The sequence below is a fragment of the Ammospiza caudacuta genome, chromosome 9 (assembly GCF_027887145.1).
Source record: "Ammospiza caudacuta isolate bAmmCau1 chromosome 9, bAmmCau1.pri, whole genome shotgun sequence".
NCBI lineage: Eukaryota > Metazoa > Chordata > Aves > Passeriformes > Passerellidae > Ammospiza > Ammospiza caudacuta.
In genome coordinates this window covers 25,799,983-25,821,564 of record NC_080601.1, presented here as the reverse complement: position 1 = coordinate 25,821,564, position 21,582 = coordinate 25,799,983, and the positions used below count along the sequence as shown (strand labels likewise).

The 21,582-nt window shown below is 40.3% G+C and overlaps 1 protein-coding gene across 2 annotated transcripts in view; it reads left to right on the top strand.

The window, feature by feature from the left end:
- BTRC (beta-transducin repeat containing E3 ubiquitin protein ligase) overlaps nt 1–21,582 on the top strand; it is a 114,853-nt gene that overhangs the window by 46,669 nt on the left and 46,602 nt on the right. The window contains exons 3-4 of one of the 2 annotated variants that reach the window (XM_058810435.1): nt 1,717–1,794; nt 14,141–14,230. In XM_058810435.1, coding sequence (XP_058666418.1) covers nt 1,717–1,794; nt 14,141–14,230 — 168 coding nt within the window. The remainder of the gene's footprint in view (nt 1–1,716; nt 1,795–14,140; nt 14,231–21,582) is intronic. The other variant, XM_058810437.1, reaches the window with a different exon arrangement.

Sequence of the window (21,582 nt, the reverse complement as noted above, 5' to 3'; positions counted from 1 at the left end):
AAAGCAGGATTTAATCTAATAACTTGGTCCTGACTGTGACCTCATACAAAAACTTTTAAAAGCTGCCCTCTTACAGTGATTTATCAGGCCTGTTTAGGATTGATTTCCATTATAAAACCCTGGTTACAGCATTCCAAATGTCATGGTGCCTTATAGGTTCTATATCTTGTTTTAAAAAAAAAGAATTCAAAATCACTACTTGGTCTGCAAGCCTTGATTTACTCCTGACCAGTTTATGACATGCCAAGTGTGGTTTTACTGTTGTGTTCCTCTCCCTCCACCCGCTGTCTGTCATTTCTCAGCAGCTTCTGTCCCTGCCCTGTGTCCTGGCTGTCCCTTTGGTCCTGTTGCTCACGCAGCGCTGCAGTGGGCACAGGCTCCGCTGTGCTGCTGCTGGCCCTGCGCTGCCCCTGCTCTCCCAGCCTGCTCCTCCTCTGCCAGCACATGCCACTTGTGTCTCCTGAGGTGCTGGGCTGGAAGATGTCTCTGCGAGAAGCCAGGCAGAGCCGTGCTCAGCAAAGGACAGGTTATTTGGGAGACAGATGCAGAATGCAAACTTCTGCTGTAATAGACACAGTCCTGAGCTTGTGTGCAAGTAACTGGAAAGCCACCCTTTTCCTGGCAGAGCTCTCCCTAGGCAGTTTTTCTGCATCTCTTTAAAACCTGTTTAGTTGCTCACTCCTGAATGTGTGGGAATGTGGCCTAGGGCTATGAATACTGTGGTGATCAAACTTATTTTAGATGTGTGTTTGGGATTCCCCCAAGCTGGTTGTCATTTCTCCCCGAGTGCAGTAGCTGAACCTGTGCAAAGGAGTGCCGTCTTCCAGAGTAGCTGACTTTGGCAGTGATGTCAGGATTCTCCCCACTGTATCCCGCAGTTTCTAACCCAACATTTACAAGAGACTATTCATGTCCTGATACAACTATAGTTTGTCTTTAAACCAAGCAATATTTGGTTTTAATCATGACAGTAGCATGACAAAAGTTTCCTCATTGTATTTTTAACTCATGCTGGAAAAGCCCTTGCATTTCTTGTCTACCTCCTCTTGTCTGACTGATCTTTTGTTTGAAGGTGGCAGCTTACATTTTGGAGAATCAGTCTTTCTAGAAATTGTACATATATGTGGAGTCAGGGAGCAGGAGAGAAAAACACAGCTGTATTATCATACACAACCTACACAAGATTTGGGGGTGTTTTTGGAAGGATTCCCTGACAACCTCTTCTGCAAGAATTTAGCTCCACCATAATTTCTCTATTATTTTAGGCAGCCAGGCAGACTCAGTGCAATTAGTAATTGTTAGGCAGATTAAAAACATAGTGGCACAGAGAACAACAGTTGCATTCATTAACAACCTCTTGTTTTCAACAGGTTCCACTCTTTCAAATGGTTATTCTGGGGTGTTCAGGAGCATCAGTGTTGCCATGCTGATTGAACCACCATTTCAGCTTTTGGAAGTGGTTATTGGTAGTTTCAGAAAAAATCGCCAAAGCACGGGCTTCTTCAGTAGATACCTGCACAGTGTTGCATTGTTGTGTTGAGGAGGAGAAATTCTTTCTCTGCCATAACAAGCTGTTTGGCATAAAAGTACAAGTTAGCCTCCAGTATGTGTATATGTAAAATGCTACAGCCTGTGCAGGAAAAATATTCTGTTTCTTTCTCCTCACAGGGTAATATTAGGGATAAGAACTGAATTAAAGCTTACTTTCTTTCACAGAATTCCTCTGAGAGAGAAGACTGTAATAATGATGAGCCCCCTAGGAAGATCATTCCTGAGAAGAATTCACTTAGACAGGTATGTGATCAGTCTCTTTAAAAATGCGATAAAACTTTCTAGCTATTTGAATCCTTAAATGCTTCTGGAAGCTGAAGTCTGGCTTGTGCTCATGGAAATCTTTTATTTTCTTCTTTGAAGTCTGAGCAAGTCTCATTGTACCCAGGAAAATCAGACATAGAGATTTAGCTTTCAGGGGAGTTTGATGACTCTGAAGAAATGTATGCTTCAGTATAGTTCAGTCAACTGTGACTTTAGTTTTACCTTTCTTCTGTTGGTGTTCATCAAGACCTCTTCAGCCTTGTCTTCTGTAATTGTTCCTGTCTTGTTTGTAGTATATTTTGCCTTGCCTTAGATCAAGACTCTCAAAATGTTGTACAACAATTAAACTTTTTATTGCCCTTGAAGGTAAATTTTCTTGGAGATGATATCCAATTTAATAACCTGAAAAGTGACCTGGTCTTATTTCTTTTACATTCATATAAATTACTAATGGGTAAAAAGGAGAAAGGATGGTTTACTAAAACAATATTTCTTTGTCCTTTATATATAGTAAAGCAAATTCCTTATCAATTCAAAATAATTCCTTTTTTTAATCCCCGTGGCCAACAAAGGGAGGCTGACATGTGCTTTCTGGGAAATTTAAGTTGAGTTTAGTGATTTCTGATTCATTTTCACTTTGGTCTTTCTCCCCACTGCAACCTTCAGGCAGCTGAAGCAAAATTATGTCCATGCCTTAGCTGCCTGAGGTTGCTGCCTGGTGTATCAGAGTGAAACCATTGGTGAATGTGACTTAAGTGAATACCCCAGGCCATACATTGCAACAGCTGAGGAGTTGTTGCATTTCCTTCTGCATCTCAGCCACAGGAGCAGCGGCCTCAGGCAGAGGAATAAGATGGCACAATCCTGCCCCACATCAGCTATTCCAGAAGTGGGTCATAGTAAAGGAAGACGTATTTTTTTGATACAGTGCACTTGTGCTTAGAACAGTTTGGTTGGTTTGAAGGGTTTTTTGTGTTTTAATAGGAGTGTTTGATTTTGTGGGAGAGTGTCATGTGAAGGACTGCATACATGTGACTAAGACAGATCCATCTAACAAATGTAGTCCATGTAAGTCTTTTAGACATGAGGCAATATGCTGGCATAATGGCTAAGGTCCTGTTTATAGCTGAGAAGGATTACCTTTGCAGAATTGATTAAATATGTTAGATGAAACTTAAACTGTTTCTGGCATTCAACGACAAACAAGAGCTGGAGGAAGAGGGCAAACCTGCTCAGTCCCTACTGTGTATCCCCAGGAGAGGAAACAAGCTCCCCAGCATGCCAGAAAATCAGGGGGGGTTTATCTTAGAGTAATATTATCCATGGCATGCCATCAGGTTCAGCAAGAAGAGGTATATGATTCTTCTTCAAAAGAAGATTCATAGTAAGAGATGTTAATTAAAAAGGATCATTAGTTACTTATTTTTTGTGTCTTCTCATCACACCGAGTCCTTCCTCGTAATTATTGACTGAGGAAACAGATATTTGCAAACTGTATTATACAGATGAGGAAGGTACAGTTTCTGGAATTGGGTTTCCATTTTGTTATATCTCAATCTGCAGAAGTTTTCTTAGTGTCACAGGAAAGCTGTCTTTTCCCTCAGGCCCACAATTCATCATAATCAAGTAGATACCAGGAATAAAACTGAAAAACCACTTGTAGTGTCCTGAGATTTCACATTGGAAAGAATTCAATGGGCATTGTTTACATTGAAGATGGTTAGCTGTGTTGCACAATATTGTAGAGACATTGTGCCATTCTCCATCTTTGTGTCCAGTCCTTACAGTGACAGATGCAGGACAAAATCCTTGGGTCTTTTATTGCTATCTGGGGCCTTTCTGTTGATAACAGTCTTTGTAAATAAATTCAAGATGTAGTCTTAGTCTTAAAGCAAGTGCCTCTTGTCTAGATCATAGGAGGTGGTTGTCCATGATTTTTTGCCTGTTATGGAGGGAATTCTGGTTCTTTACATAGACAGAAATAAAGCTGTCTGAGCATTTTGAAAGCTCAGATTGTTCCTCCTCTCCATTAGCAATGGACAGGAGCAGTGGGAGTTTTCTGGGGCTCTCATTCCAGAATTCAGACACATTTAGCCACGTGCCTAAATACTCACAATCAATGAGTAATACTTACTGGAAAGATCTGGATCTCCTACACAAAGGTATGCAGAGTGACTGCTATGTCTTACATCTACCCATGCTTTGTAGAACCAACAAAATGTGACCTGCAAATGCTGTCAAAGCAATAATACGCAAAAAATGCCTTACATTTTCCTGAAAAGATGCTAACTTGGTACATATTATGCAAACAGTTTCATATTTTTTGTTCCTCCTGTGAGACTCCCTTAATATTTCATTGTTGAGGAACATGGACCTGCATGCACGGAGAAATCGAGTGTATGGGGGTAGAAGAGGAGTCTGTTTATTTAAATGGTCTTTCCAGTGGATGTATCCTCATATTTAGTACTTTTTGATTAGTCTTAGAAAATTAATGAGATGCATCAGACCACTTCAGGGTAAGTACTAGGTCTTGACATGTTCAGCTGCTAACAAGTTTAAGTAAAGGTGCGTTTCCTTTTCTTGCCTTGCTTGCAGTGCTGTTATGCAGCCTTAGCCGTAACACTTTCTCAGGTGGGTTTGTGGATCAGACATACCAGAAGGTGGAGGTGCTGAGGAGGTGTAATGCTTACTTACACATCTGAAGTTGTGTGCAGGAGCTGAAGACACCCATTGCTCAGTGCTGTGGAACTGTTACTAAGAGGAATATCATTTTGCTGTTGATTAAAATGGTGTATGGAGATGGGCGTCTTCAGAAGTCTCAACAAGTGGGGCAGTGTCCTTGAATTGCTGGAAGTGGAAGGCACAGGCACTGTTGGGTGCATGTGAGGGCAGCAAGGGAGAAAAGACATGGAGGTTAGCACTGGGAAACTGAAGAAGGCAGTGAACTTGACATTGTTTGCTGGAACAGTGAAAAGATCTAAGCTATGACAGACTTTGGAACATGGATGCAGACGTTCAGTTTTTGTTGAGTGTTTGATCTGACAAAATTAAATTTTGAAGGGATAAACTGAAAATCATAGTATGAAAACAGACCAGAAAAAAACAATGACAAGTGGCAAAAGTTTTTGGCAACTTTATTTAAGCTAACAAACGAATTTTCACACTGCAAAGTTATAAATTAATTTTAATAGGCTGATCCAGATGGTCCATTTGGAAAATGGATAGCTTGATCTGTTGAAAATTAAACTAAATTTATCTCTCTCATACTTCAAACTGAAGTAAGCGTGAGAAGAGTGCCCATTAAGTCCAGCTCATACAGATGGACCGGCAGGTCACACATGGGACTAATCTGATTCATTTTAAAAATAAATGCATGAGTTATTGAATCAGGTTCCTGTTTCAAGCCCTGCATGTGAGCGTGTGTGTGTGCTGCCCTTTCAAAGGGACTCGCAAATGCTTCAGTGCATTTTTAACCTGTGTGTTTCCATTTTAATTCAACTTCCTTGCCAAAAAACATAATTAGTTTTCAGTGCCTATCATTTAGTGTTAGACCCAAACACTAGATTGATTAGGTCAGCCATTTGTTATTTTAAGGGCTATGTCTCCATCCTTCATTTATGAAGAACATGAGCTCAATAGTCTTGGGGAGAGAGCCGGCCTTTAGAAACTGGGAAGGGGAAACTCTCTGGGGGCCCCTCCAGCCTTTTAGCTTCTGGGTGTTTTTAACAGAGCCATGAATGCAGATTTGTAAATTTATTGCAGTGCCATCTGGTTTTTTTTGCAGGAACCGTATTATTGTTGGCTCGTATCTATCTATTGTGGTGGTCACTCCCCGGGAGCTTGCCCTCATAGTCCTAAGGAAAGTGATGAATAGTGGGGGTCAACATGAATAGGTCACAGGGCAGCTGTCCAGGGCTGCCCTGAACTTGATTACCCTACTGGTTTTTAAAGAAGACGGGCACAATGCTGGTTGTTTAAAACCCTCCCTCCCTTCTCTTCACTGCAGCAATAATGAAGTGCCTTTTGCTGCTGTGGTTCATCTGTGGGCGAAGGTGCCTTGTGGGGAAAAGCTGGCAGCAGCAAGGCTGCCACAGTGTACCTCCTGCAAACCTCACATTGGACTCTGCTGTCTTTCTGCAAGCTTCCAGATGGAAGTCCGGGGGAAAAAACATCCCTGTCTGTTACCCCATTCAGACAATCCCCTTAGCATTTTCAAGAATTCTCCCTCTTACGGTTTTGGCACAGAATATTACCTCAATTCACTCTTACAGACTTGAGATAATTTTCTAAAATTGCATGTAGCACCTAAAACGTGCTCTGGGCACTATTTCAAAATTAAAATAGGCGCAGTCTGATCTTAAGAGTTTAAAGCCAGTACTCAAGAAAACCATGAGAAGCAGAAAGTGGCTGAAGAAGGTAGAGCAAAGGGAAAACAAGAAGTAGCAATTGTTAGTGGTTTACTTTCAATTGGCAGCCTCATCCCCCTGCTTAGGGCTCCTCTCCATGTCTATTTCTCCGCTGCAAAAGTGTTTCTGCCATGCAAGATTGAAGCCCTCTTCTCGAATCATGAGGAAATTTGCATGGTGTGGAGGAAGAGAGGGTCCTTCATCTCCCTGAGTCTCTTTGGGGAAGATGCTGCACTTCAGATTTGCCTTGTGTTGGAGAGCTGTCTGAGGCAGGGCAGTCCTAGTCTATAAAGTTATCCAGTTATTACTGGAGCTGCAGATTGGAAAGCCCCCTGAAATGCTAGAGGTACACCCTTAGCCTTACTTGCCAGATTATTCTTTCTTTTTAAGTTTTTTTTTTTCTCATTATTCTCAAACAACAACAACAAAAAAATAATTTCCATTCCTTTGTGACACCTAGTGCGTGTTACAAAGCTGGCCAAAGCGGGATGTGCTGGAGTCTAAGTTACAATGGGAATGCTGCCTCGTGGCGGAAAGGCCACTGGGCTCTTTGAGCATTAGTGCTAATAGGAATCTGTCACCCCGCCGCATTGCTGCATTCCTCTGTAATTGAGTAAATTGCAAGTGTTGTCTGCTCCCCCCTGCCCTTTGTGTCCATGTCCACTTACCATCCGAAGAACGTGGGCAGTGATAAATAAAGTGCTGAACAGGGCTCCCAGCTCTTTGAAAGCAGCATGTTGCCAGCCCTCTAGTTATATTTCTTTAAGTGTTTATGTTTTTCTGTATTCTTTCTCTTGTGTGGCTGGAACCCTGGGGATCCGAAGCCATGAGAGAGGCCAAGAAGCTAACAAAAGTAGCTGTCCCCTTGTTAGCTTGTTCCTTTCTTCTTTAAAAAACAAGATGAAAACCATCTGGCTCAGGGCATTACATTTTCCTCCCCCATGCACCTCTATAGATTAAGAGTTTCACCTGCAGTGAGGGTTTACATTGATTAGGGAGGGAGCAGTAATTCAAGCCTCCATCCACTTCAGTGGTACTTTGCAGTCTTTAAAGGTGCTGACCCATTGAGTTAAACTGTCAAGGGAGGATAAAAAAGGATCTTCATCCCAGGAGGTAACAGCTGCCAGGTTTTCAACACCTTGCACGCTGCTGGAAAAATGTCACAAATTGTCAATGGAAAGAAAAATCACTTGGCTGCCATCTTCTCTTAATGATACGCCTTATAAAATGAAAGATTTAAGAGTTTAAAAATCAGCAAGTAGCTGTTAGGGGAAAAAAAAATCCTGGGGGGTTTTGAACAATGGGCCCAACAAGATGTATCTTGAAAGACTGCGAATAATGGATCCAAGTTAGAACAGCCGGATCTGATTGGGATGGCCATGGTTATGTCTGCATAGTGGGACAAGAGGGAAGTGAAAGGAGGAGCACAGAAGTCTAACATTACCATGCCTGTATTAAAAAAAAAAGTAGGAAAAGTAGTCTGATTCATAAGCCAGTGAACTGCAAGAAGACATACTGTATTTCTGCTCTTCTGAGGACAATTTGTTTTCAAGCAGCTACCAGATGGCTAAATACCACATTTTCTTTTTCTTTTTTTTCCCCCCTTCTTTTCTTTAACAAGAGATCTAGTTTGCCTTGCTCTTTGTTTTTGTTTGTTTTAATGCTTTTACATAGCTGAACAGCTCTGTGGTGTTGGGCATTGTGGCATACTCCTTTTTGTGTTTCTCCCCCTTGTGCATTGATGGATGGGTTTAAAAAAATCTTCAGCTTTAATGTAATTTCAGGTAACGAGCATATTGGACGAAAGCTTTTTGTTTGCGTTGTCTTGAGGTTTTTTGTTTTAAGGGCCTTTTTTTTCCATGTTTGTTTTAGGTAAGTCATTTTAATTGTACTGGGTAATTAGAAGGTACACACAGCCAAGGGAGCTTTGTTATGGTAATTGCTCAAGAAAACCCACTCCCCAACTGCCATTGCCGTGTGTTAAGACACGTCTTCCCTCTAGTGGCAATATTAAGGACTCTGGCTTTCACAGTCAGCAAGGTGTAATTGCAATATGACAAACTGTGCTTTAGGGAAAATCCTGTAAATGATCTAGTTTTTTGTTTGGCTAGTCTTTATTTTGTCTTATGACTTGTTGTGGAGACTATCCTTCCCAAGGCTGGGCTAGGGAAGGCAAAAATTTCATCTTAAGAAAATAGTCGAGGTGGATCCTGGGTAATGTCTTACAGCTTGACTTAATTCTAGTCTTCTTTTTAATTACCTCTTTATAAAAACGTTTTTAAATTTGTTAAGATTACTTAATTCTTTCAGAAGAAGCACCTCATTTGAAATAAATAAATAAATTGCATTTATTTTAAATAGTCCATGTGAAAGACCTTTAAAGGGTAATTAATACAGGTCTCCTAAGACTCTAAATAAGATGAAAGCGATCTTTCCAAATCTGCTGGAGTGATTTGTTTATATAACTTCCCACTTCTGCTGAATTCTTCAGAGTCTAATAACTTTTTTTCTAACCGTTTGGCAATTTGTGCTTAGCTACAAAAGCCCTTGTTCAAAAAGAACAGTTTAATAATCTTTTCCCTGAAAATGACTTGAAGGGAGGGTATGGGTTTTGTCTTTTTGCTGTGTTTTTATTAGTGTTATCTTTCTCTGATAAATCATGTAATTACTAACTATTGGGGGGGAAATCTTATTGAACTCCTGGGTTGCAGCTTCTATTAAAAAGCGGAGCTTTGTTCAGGGACTGGGGATTCTTGGAATGAATGGCCAAAGAAATGGATTTCAGTTGGTAGAAAAGCTGCACACACATGGAGTTCTGCCTGGGGTTGGGGCTTCAGGCTGGTGCTCAGTGTTCATCCAGAGCTGTGCAGACAAGAGTAGAAATGTTTATGTGTTTGTGTCAAAGAGCAGGATCATACTTGCTTTAAAAAGAAAAATGTAACCAAAGACACTTACGGAATGAGATCAGATACAGCTCTATCTTTAGTGAACCATAGTCTAGTGCCTCTGTGGCATTTTAAGCCTTTGGCTGAGAGTGAATACAGCTTTGTGGTTCCCCTGCTTCTGACATGATTTGGTGCTCCCATATATTTGTAGGTTTCTTTTTTTTTCTTTCATTAGAGCTTGTTTGGCTATAGGGCTGCTTAACACTCTTCTCAAACGGCTTTTGCAAGGTTAAAGGAATGCAGCTTGGTAACAAGTTTGTGTCATTTTAAATATATACCTTCCAGTAAATAAGGAGGAGTCTTGCAATCAATCCCTTTTAGTGTGTTATATGTTTCACCTGACAACTAAACCCTCTATTGATTAACCATTACTTTGTTAGATAATCTTGTGTCATTGAAGCCACTGTAAAAATTAAACTCTTTATAATGTTTTACCCTAGCAGCAGTGTGAAAATTGAAAACTTGTTCAGAATTATAGCCAGCTTCCACAAAGAGGGTAGTTTTCAACAAACTGGTTTATGTTTGCATGCTTTATATGCAATATAAAAACATATTAAAGCACTCCAACGCAAAGCTATCTGCCTGTAGCGTTGAACCAGGCTAGCATTTCAGAATACTTTTCCTTGATGAAGAAACCTCTTATTTTGATGAAAGGTGAGGAGAAACTTGAACAGTTTTGGAGCAGAGTAGATGAGATATGTAAAAGGGTCAAGCTTTGAAGGCGGACTTGAGAAATATCTTTCTCTAAGGCTTAGTTTTGGCTTTGATTTTCCTGCTTTTCTTCCAGGTGAGTCAGTGTTCCCATAGGCGTTGGAACAAATGGAAGGAGGTACTCTTACGTTGCTGTGTAGCATCAGACACCATCAAATGTTTCACCTAACATGAAGGGTTCTGTATTATTACTTGATGATATGACATTAATTCTGCTTTCACAATTCACTAGTCTGTTCACCAGACCTGTTCACAATAACGATTAGCATATGAGCAATATCAGATGGAGCCAAATCTCCATGTCCAGCAGCCATTTTGTGTGTCTCAGTAGCCAGTAACTGCTGCCTGCAAAAACCATTTGGAGACTACCAAAAAGCATTTGGAGACTACCATGTAGCACTGCCTTGACAATATATTCTCCAAGCTTCTTACAACCCGGCCTCATGAGCCTGATGCAGCTTCTTTGTAACATTGGCAGTACATTTTTGTTGAGACCTGTCAAGTAGAGTGACATTACCTCTTTTTCCTCTAGACTTTAAGGGAGAACTAGGTTTTCTGTGTTTTGCTTTCAACCCTTTAAAACATACTGTAGAACATGTGTGTGAATCTTCTTTGCCCTCTTTATACATTCCACAAGGCTAATTAAGGCATTCTTCTGTGAGAATTTGAAAATAACAAGAACTTTGTAACTATGAAAAGATAGTAATGTATGTCAAACTGAAGAGTACTTTATTTTTTATTCTCAAATATGCATCCTGATGTGTTGAATCCACAAAATATGCTCTTCTTAGTTTTCCCTTTTTCCCTTTTACTTCTACTGAGAAACAAAGAGCTGCTGAAGGACTAAATGGTCATCTGGTAATTTGGCACATACATAAATCCTTATGTAATAAAATTACTGTGTAAAAGTTGGCTCTTACTGTAAAAGCATGTTCTCCTCTCCTTCTGTAGTTGAAAAGGTTGGGAAGGAGGAGTTCCTTGGCATGTTTTCAAAGGGCAGAGTGGTGTATTGATAGCATGAGAATGCCCAGGTCAGTCAGACCCAGAGTCACCTCATCCATAGCCAACTCCAGCACTGTCAGTGGAAAGTGCTGTTGAATGGGAGCAAGGAAGTCTGGCCTCTTTTGGTGCTTCATTGCCCTCCTGTCCCTGCAGCATCTACTGCTGTTGCGCTAGGGATGTCTGGAAGATATCTGTGCCAAGCATCTGTGGAGCTGCTGTCCATGAGTTTGTTTAGTCCCTTTTTCCACTTCTGATGATGTTTCTCTGCACAATGTCCTGGGGCAAGAAACACCAGAAGTTCACTGCCAACTGTGTGAAGAAGTGTTTCATTTTATCTTCTTTAAATTTATGCTATACTAGTTCTGTCAAATGTCAGTAGTCCTGGTATTGTGGGATTTGACAAACAAGTTATGCTGGAAGTTCAGTTGGTACTCTTGCTGGAGATGTAATGTGTGGGTGAAAGTAATCAAAATTAAGCAATTCACTACAATAATTATTTGTATTTGCATTCTGAAATGTATGTAACTTTTGAATAGTGCATAGTGAACTTCTTTCATTCTCAGAAAATACTGATGTCTCTAGGTTTAGCATTTAGTATTTCACATTTTGTGTTTGGATTGTCTGCTCTTTCCCATTTGTAAATGTGGAGAAAGCCTGTTTCAAGCCCAGCTTTTAAAAAGCTGGCATGCAACCAAGGTTTGTGCATACCTGTCTTGGGAGGAAAAAGACTGACAAGATTTGAGTTCATGGTTCAATTCACAGAGCCACAGACTTCCTTGTTGCTTTCAGTAAATGTTTGTGTGGCTGAGCTTTTGATCTGCAAAGTGGAGTTAGTAGTAACTTTCCTCAATCAGGCCTCATCATAAAACTTAAAGTATGTAGCAGACAAGTTGTGCAGAAATACTGCTTATGGAATTCTAGGAGTTAAATTGCAAGTGAAAAAAAATCAGATTTACAATAAATGGTTTAAATTACACAAATGTGAAAACTGAACAAAGAATCTTACCAACTTTTCATGGTTTTTTGCCTTCACAATCTGGTTGAATTTAACTAATACCATGCCTGTAAAATGAAGTTTGCATGGTATTGTCTGAATGTCAGTGCAAAGCAGATGGTATCGACTTTTGTCTATCAGTTGGGGTGCTATATCCAAGCCCCAGTTTATAGCAGTCTATACCACTCTGATCTTTCTTCTGAGGAGAAAGTTTTATGCATACCAGGATGATGGTTTTATGATGTTGGCAAATATTTGCAAGAGGCAATCAGACTTCTGTTTGCTTGTGGCCTAATCCAGTTTGAGTCTGAGCCTCTCCTGCTGAAAGATGCACTTTGTTCATCTGTGCAGCACCTTGAAAGAATTCATGTGTTTGAATTTTTCAGTTTCTCCTTCTGGGTCTAGAGACAGAAATTGCTTGCTGGCTGCTAGTCAAAGCAGATATCAATGTTGTGACATGTGAGGAGAACTGCTGGAGCCAGAATATTCTGCATTCCTGTCTGTCACTGGTTGTTTTCTGGTTAGAGAGCTAGCTGAGAAATTAAACATGAATGCTAAAGCAATGGAGAAGATAGGGCTTCTGTGCTCTCTTTTGTTTCTGTTTCGTGGTGAACTTTAAAGGAGCTCTATAAACAGGCAAGGTGGAAAGGACTGTGATTTCCCAATTTCTCCAAGAATGTTTGTACTGTGCTGGTCCAGTACAGATCCACCCAAGCCACTATACTGATTTCCCATGGTGTGCAGTAAGGAATGTTTCATGAGGATCATAAGAACTTAGGTGAATAACTCAGTGCCCGTCAGTTGGTGCTTACCTGAGCTGGGGGCTGTTGGGAGCACTGGCTTTGTGGACACATCTCCTACTGTTCAACGTAAACTCCTTTTAATCTCTTTGCATCCTTGCCTCTGACATCCTTTGCCATGTGCCCCTCTCCCAGTTTTTGTGTTGCTGCTGACAACATTTTGCAGAGTCAGGCCTCTGGCAGAGGGGCAAGAGAGGGAGATTGTATTTTGGTTCTTGGCGCTGAGGGAATCTGGCTCTGGCGATGGAGCTTTGGGGCAGAGGGAGAAGTTTAGGAGCCTTATATGCCAGTGTTGTCCACAGGTTTTGTAACCTGTTGCAGGTTTGGGGTTGAAGTCATTACAAATCAAGCAAATGGAAATCATAGCAAGCCCTAAAAAAGCCATCTCCAGAGATTGCCAGTGAGTATTACAGGGAGATAACTGACAGGCAGCTCACTACAAGTCTTTGTGCATCCTCCCATTAAGGCAATCGTAAAATATAATGAACATTAGTATGCTTTACTTAGTGCTCTTGAAAATGTTTTTGTAACAAGTTTAATTTCATTATTTTTCAGCATCTTTCTTGAGGTTTCCCCATACAACTTTTTGAGGTGGCAGCATCTTCTCTGTGGTCCACTTTCTACTCTTGAAACAAATCAAGTTGGTGCTTGCTTTTGGGCTGCCACTTTTGCATGGGAGCATTTTTCTGTAAATGGTGGCTGGTGTATTAATCCCACACTGAAGCTCTTAGATGCAAAGGTGCTGGGGGTGAGGAGAAGAGCCTCAGTTAGAAGCTCCTGAGTTCTTCCGGCATACTAGTTTAAGCAGCCAAGTCAACCAAATTATTTTAAGCCCACTTTGTAAGTATTTTTCGCACTTCCCTCAAAAGGGTGAGAGACTACGAGTGATGCAAAGACTCAGAAGTCTGCAGCCCCAACTGGGGGTCACCTGGGCAAGACAGCATTAAAGAAAAAAGACATTCTACTTTAAAAAAATTTAGAAAGCTTTACATAACTGAGAAAATTAAATACAACAATGAAATGTGGTATGCATTTGCTCCCTTCTGATTATAACCTTCCTTATGTCCTGTGTATTTTACATTTTATATTCTGATAAAGTCGGGTATTTATTCACATTTGATGTACTCTCTGATAACGAGTGTGTAGAAATCATCTTGCTTTAATTATTCCGTTATGCAGCATTTTGTGAAAGAACGAAAACTGAGATGAGATTTTTTCCCATTTTCAAAGGAACAGTGAAGAAAAATCTTTGAATACTGTAAAATTGTACATGGCTTCTCAGAGAACATGCATGCCCTGAACATAGACTTTTGCTATAAACTAGTTTATTTTGCTTTGAAACATTTACATCTTAGAAAAAGGAAATGTTGTAGAGTCGTAGAGTTAGTGTAGGTTCCTGTGCCAAAAATGTGGTGCCTGAAAGAAAATTGTGTTCTTCTATTCATAACCATTTTAATCTTTCTGCAGACCTACAACAGCTGTGCCAGACTGTGCTTAAACCAGGAAACAGTATGTCTAGGAAGCACTGCTATGAAGACTGAAAATTGTGTGGCCAAAGTAAGTAAGAGAATGGCTTTGGTTTTGAGGGATTTTTAGTAAATTGTTCATTGTTAGTCAACAAAAAGTTCTTGTTAAATATTCCGCTTAGGAAAAAATATTTTAAAAAAGAGTAAGTATTTTGGGTAGGCTTTTCTATCCTTCAGTGTAGGATTCTCTTTTGATGTTTTTCTCTGCTGGAAATGATTACTTGAGTTCTGAGCTATGTGGGATTGAAGGGTTCATTCTGCCATACAAGTAATAGGCTTTTCCAGTGGGATGACCTATGCCAGCCGTGCAATTAGCTGTGGCAACTTCAAATGACAAATGCCCAGATATGTATTAGAAATACCGCATGAGAGCTCTGTGTATCATGATTCCCTTTCTGAGCTACCAGAAGGGAGGTGCAAAAAGACTTTTCAATTAAAATACAGTGAACACTGTACTTAAAGGAAAGGGACAAGGGAGATATTGCTGTCAGAATGGTGAGAAAATGAATTTTTAGCCTGTCAGAGAAAAGTAATTTCTTGACAATTAAGGTAGATGTGATTGGAAAAGATGAGGTGCCATTAGCCACCCTCCTTTCTTAGAATTCAGCATAACTAGAGTAAAACAATGTACAGCGTGGTCTGTTTGTGAACGGAGGATATTTGAACCATGATGATGTGTGCAAAGGCTGCATGAAAGATGCATTTAGTCTTGTGCAAGCTTTGTATTTCCACTGAAAGGAAGTTTAGAATGGGCATGCAGGACAGATCAGTGCATGCAGCCATCTGTTACTGAAACCAGCTGGCATTTTGTTGCTCCTCTGTCACCACAAACCTGACCACTCAAAAGCCTGTTTTCTCTTTCAGTTATTATTCCTTGATCTTCTTGAAGTCCATTTCTTTCATACTTTGATTGGTTGTTAAAGGTGCCTTGTCCCTTCAGGGGCCACTTTTGTACTGACCTTTAAGATAATTTCCCAGCTAAATCTTTGCTGGGGTTTTTTGCTGGTGAAATTTGGATGTCCCATTACTTTTGACTCTTGTCAGGGAATTGGCTACCATAGAAGTTTGTAATGGTGCTTGCAGGTGGCTTAGCTCTCATAAACTGTGCTTGACATGCCAGTTACCTTCCACTGGAGAAGCACTTCTGAGAGAAGCTACCAGTCCTGGTACAAAGTTTGATACCAGCATTTCCCTTCTTAACATGACAGGTCTTGCACACTTGCACACTTCCTAAGGTGCTTTATGATGCAGACTAGGTGAAACTCTTCAAGCAGAGCAACTCTGGCTGAGTTGTCTCATCACAGAGCATTGTTCCAATGCCATAAAGCAGCTCACAGCAAGCTCAGGGAGTAAACCCATTCAACCCCATCTGCTCTGTGGTGTCCTGTTTGACCTGATTGCCTCACTAAGGAGCAAGAGTGCATAAGAAGTACTGCTAATTTAGGTGGTGCCTCTTTTAAATAAAATCACATACTTTAACAGCTTCATGTCCTAACTAATACGCTCTCCAAAATTTATGTTTTCAGCAGGTTTGTGGTGAGAGGTGTGGGTAGGGCTTAAGGCAGGAACATCAAAACTTTGTTTCATGCTGTTGAGGATGAGTTTGAGACTTCATCCTGGAAATAAAAAAGTGTATGTTTTTGAAGTATCATGTCTCTATATGCTGTAGGGCAGTATATGTGTATATATACTCTTGGACAGTCTGCCATCATATAGGTATGGAAAACCATATATAAACATATATATGTACATACATACATGCACATACATGTGTATATTTGTGCATCTATCTATCTATCTATCTATCTATCTATCTATCTCTAAAAAAAAACATAAGGACTTTTCTGGGGATATAATTCCTCTAGTGCTTGCTTGCCTGGCTCTTGTACTCCTTCCTTTTGCCTATCTACAAACCAAATGAAGTTGGTTTTAAGAAAGCTTGTCTTTCAAATTCCAGAAGTTTCAAAGCATTTCTAAATCCAACTATCTACATGCAGGTGGTTCAGTGATGGCATAGGCAAATGGCACAACTCTTAAATGTTCCCTAGCTGAAGGGCTTAAATGGGATTTAGGGGGTCCAGAGGCCTTCTCCCACCACATGCACACACCAAGTTTTATCCTCCATGACTGATGTATTTTCTAGCCTTGGACTTTGGAGTGTTTTGTCAGGGAGGTGAATACTGGAAGGTGCTGCAGTTTTCATTGTCTGCAGCACTTTTCCAAATGTAGGGGGTTCCATTTTTTTTTTTTTTTGAAGTTGCATTGAAACACAGGAAGGGTTACTTTGGAAATCATTATTTATTTTTTCTGATTCTGCAGTGCAGTATCAGCCCTGACTGGAATCCACTGTCTGCATTATCAGCTGCTTGTCACATGTGTCAGTCAGTCTGCAAGATGCAATGGTTTTTCTGAAACTAAATTTCTGATTCTGCACCTATTTGCAGAAAAGATAATTGTGTTCTGTTAAGACTGTATTAATGGCATTTGCTGATTGTGTGCTTGACATTTCTAAAAGTTTGTTCAAAGAATGAAATGCAGTTCCCTTGAGGCCACACGTATCAATATTGAGGTATCTTCTCTCAGACTGGAGCACTGCCCATTTGTTAAACTCTCATGTGAACAAGTGCTTCTGTGCAGGACATCCAGTGTAAATTACCAACCTAACAACTGGCATTTTCCTAAAATAAAAGAGAGAAAAACCAGATACACATATTCAGGTGTGGGAAGCAGCATAGTGCCACAGTATTTTGATCAGTCAAGGAAGTTTGTGTTTGTTAGGAGACCTTGTCTGTCTGGTTTGGTGTACAGTGTCATGCTGACTCTGCAGCCAGGTGCTCAGTGCCTTTTGCAAACCTATGAATTAACTGGCTATATTCACACATTTTAAAATAAAGCTAGAATATAATATTCTTATGAATCTTTGTGTCTTATTCTTAGCCTTTCTTTTCTGGTATTTTTCCTCTGAAACTCCATTGATAGGACTCGGACCTGTTTGGGTAAAAACAAACAAGGAGCATTAGAAATTGTTTCAAGTATGTGCATGTTTGACTGAATAGCTGGGATCTTAAATTAAAAATTATACATTGTGATACATAGTTTTCATATGTGTGATCTGTGACATCATTTCTCTTGCATGTGCCAGAGTTTTTCTGTTATTTTTTGGCATCTTTCTGCCCATTGCCTTTTAGTGGTCAACAAATCTGATGTATATTCAAGCTAATGTCTTTTAAAAGGAAATGCAGTCTGTAATTGTGTTTTTTCATGTGTGTGTACACACACAGGCATATATATAGAAACTCCTTTTTGTTTCTTTAGATATCAAAAAATCTCTGCAAGAGGGCTTCTTTTAATGATCCTACTGGTGTGCAACCACAAGCGGACAACTTCCTCAGGAATTGGTGCTAGGTGTTTAAATAAGGTAGAAATGTAGCATGAACCTGGGCTCCAAGGACAGGGTGTTTGATTTTAATGAGGCTTATTGAAATCTGGCCAAATGAGCATCTGTTCCTATTGTTTGTTCCATATTTTGTAAGCCAGTATCTTCAGGCAGATAATGGTGTTGGTGTGTGCTTCATCCTCAATTAGAGAGGGACATAGTTAAAAGTCCCCTGGCATCTGGTATGTCACTAGGATTCTTTTGATGCTCCTGGGTGTGCAAACAAGTTTCTCTTCTGTTCTGTACCCAGGAAACCTTTCTGTGGTGACCTTCACACTTTCTGTTTGATGTGTGGTGGGGGATGCTCTGGTGTATCTCCAGTCTCCTTGGCTGAGTATTTGCTTGGATGAATTGTGTACAGTCCTGTTTTCAACAGAGGTCTTGCCTTTGCACACCTTTATGTGGTGTGTTAGGTCTGAGTTTTGCTGTTTGCTTCAAGTTTGTTAAATTTTGCATTACCCTGGATCCTAGAAATACCCTTTTGATTCCAAGTGCTTTTTCCTTTCCCAGGAGGAGATTGATGTATAGCTGATCTCAGAGTTCTTCAGTCAATACCCATTTCCTCCATTCATTAGATAGGTCTTACTGTTTGTTAACTCCTGCCGTTGGTTCCAGTTCAGCTGTATCTCCTGTACAAAGGAGCGTTCTCAGTTTCATTTTGCACTTTGAATTCTTTCCTACTTTTGCCAGAGACAGGCACCCTATGGCATCCCTGCAAGAGAGCACTCATGAGACACCTTCAAAATGGCATGCAGCACCCCCAGGTTTCTTCATAGTTCTGGACTCAGCAGCAGCAGCTGGGAGAAGTTCTCTGCCTCTGCCATGATCTAAGTAAAATTGGAAGAAAAAAAATATAGTCATGCATACCACCCTTGAAAAATCAGACTTTTGTTTCAGACTAAGCACTGCTTGCTACTCACATAACTGGTCCTACCTTGTTTTTTTAAGGTCCTGGCAAACTAAGGGACTTCTCAGGGTCTTTTAATCATTTTCTGTCTTTCAGGGAATCTTTGCAGTTCATCATACTTCTAAAGGTGGGACAGAGCTCTAATGTGCTTAATTTTGGTAACACAGAACAGGCCTTGGCCCTTCCAGAATGCTATGTGAAATTTCCTTTCAAAGATGCATCTTATTATTTAGCTATAGCTACACATTTACACTCTAGGGTGATTCAGCTAAAGCAAGGAGTGGTGGAAGTAGCTGGTAATTGAAATCTTCTTTCCTTTGTCAGTTCTTTCTGCATCACTACTTTTGAATTTTTAGAACAAACATTGTCTGCACAATAACAACATTAAGTCTGGAATTTTTATATGAATTTAAAGGAGCAGCCACAAGCACTCTTTAATAAAGAAGCATTTAGGGTTCCAGGCTGGATGTTCCAGTTGGCAGTAGGACAAATTGATCTGAAGATGTCCCTCTTGTACTCTCAAGTCCCTTTATGTCACAGATTGATGGCTCTTTTTTTCCAGAGTGTGTGTCTGCATTTACTTTGCATGAATAGCACTACCAGCTCAGAGTTCTGCTGTGATATACCACTGAGTCAGTGCATCTTCAGATAATGCATAGTTTTCTAATGTTTTTGAAGCCTTTCCAGTCCCTGAGATTGAAATTAGAGCAATTTAATCATGAACAAATATTATTTGACTAGCAACTTTCAGTTTTGAGATATTTGTTCTGCTGTTTTAAGAAGAAAGTATGAAAGTTTCTCTATAATGATGGAGAGGGACTGTCAGTGGATGTGCTTCCAGCCCCAAATCCCTCAATAAAGTGTCCTCTACTGTGTCTTGGATATACCTTTCTCTGGGAGGGACAGCAGTGTCTGAGGTTGTTGCAAACTGGATAAACACCACCTGAGCCACTGGCTGATAGATATGTAAGCATGTCATTTTACCCTTCTGTTGGAGGTATTCTCTCTGTAATGAGAATTGTGTGAATGGCAGGCATTGTAGGGATATTGCTGGGAGTACTTAACATGCAAAAGGTGCTTTGAAAGGGAATTCTCAGACAGCAGAAGTAGAAAATGGCTTCGGAGTTTTATCTAAAAGCCTTGCCCTAATGATGATTTTCCTGTCACAAATATGACTGCTTTTATCTTCCTTGCTAGTTCATCTCTCTTTTTTTAGGTCAAGACAATCTTTATGCTTTAGCTTCATCTTGGTCTAATAACCTCTTTGCAAATGATGGAGAAAGAAATGTGATATTCCTGCTCCCCCCACTCCACCCCACCATACACATTCTCCAGATTTTGATAGACTTGTTTTATTTATTTCCAAAATTATATCCGCAGGAAACAAGCTGTTTAAATTCAGATTATGCTGAAGCAAAATGGTCCTGGTATGAGAAGCAACGTGCTGTTTTATGAGCACAGAGTCCCTTTTCTCATAACTGATTGATAGTAAATATTTTCCTGAAGAATTATTGCCAACCATGAACAGTGCAACTGTTTCACTTTTTTTTTCTGTGCTACTTGCTGTACCAGCCATTGTCTGTAATTAAGATCTACAATTCACAATGCAGACGTTTGCACTTCCTCTGGGTCTGAGCTATTTATAAGGCATTTCAGCTGTTCAGAGTTTCTTTTGAGTGTTAAACTATGTGTAAACAGGCTTCTTTAGTCTTCAGTTACGCAAACATTGTGGAGTGGTTGTCATTTCTGCTTCTCTTACCACCCAAAATGACTTTGCATGTCAATGAAACCACAAATTAAAAAAGAATTACACTTGGGGTTTTTTTTAATGCAACAGAGACTTTGAAGAAATAGCAATATAAAAGCTAACTCATACATTGCTTTGTAGCTGAGGGTCTCTTAAGCATATTATGGAGATCAGTTCTCACAGCTCTGCAGTACGGATGGTCAGGCAGGGGAGAGGCAAAATCTTGATATGAAGAATCATTTTCAAAGTTTGGTCAACTCAATGGAGATGTTTCTACATTTTGGACTCCATGGTTTGGAATCTTGATAAAGCAAATTACATTACATTTCGGATTGAGTTCAGTAAATACTGGAAGGTCCCCCCACAGATGTTAGAAACTTCATCTCATGTTTGAGGGGTGTCAAGGAAGAGTTTTCTTGTGGTGATGACAGTCAAGCTGGAGCGGGTTACTTGCGGAGGGTCTGCAGCCTCCATCCTTGGAGATTTACAAGACCAGGCTAAATGAAACCATGAGTTCCTTAATCTGACTTCATACAGCGCCCTGCTTTGAGCAGGAGGCTGAGCTGGACAACTGCAGGGGTCTCTTCTAAATGAAACTTGGAATCCTCTCAGTGTACAGACAGTGAAGCTGTAATAGAAGTCTTGTAAAATGTAGAACTTGACCTGGCATCCTTAGTCAAAATTCCTCTGCGACTGTATTATGTGTAGGAACACATGCTGTTGTTCCTTGCTGTGTTTGCTGTTTTGGTGATGGGTACTCTGCATAAAGAATTACAGCCTTGAGGTCTTCATTCCAGATCCATCACATCAAGCTTCTAAGAAGTGTTTGCCAGAATAAGTGTTACAACCAAACTGGACTTGCATTTACAAAGTACTTTAGGATCCTTCATGCCGGAAATGTGAGACAGTTTGGGATCGAAGTCATAGGTGGCTTTGGTGATAAATGGTGGCAGACATGGGAAGCATTGCTTTTTAAGAGTGCTGCAGTGACAGCACCCTCAGGTGGTACAGAATACACGACATTAGATGTATTTTTAGTATTTTTCAAATACAAGAATTAAAAAAGTTGTTTGAAAATATGTCCAATTCTTCTGCTAAAGCTTGTGGTATGAAATGCTGTAATAGCAGTTTCCTAGTGTAGCCCACTGCAGGGAAGCCACTGATGTGGCCAAGTATCACATTTCAGAAGACAGAGTGAGTTCTGAGTTGAGCCTAGTAAGAGAGCACCCAAAAATGAGGCTGTTTTTGTAGCGTGACGGGGATTAAGGTGGGGTGGGCTCCAACATCTTGGCT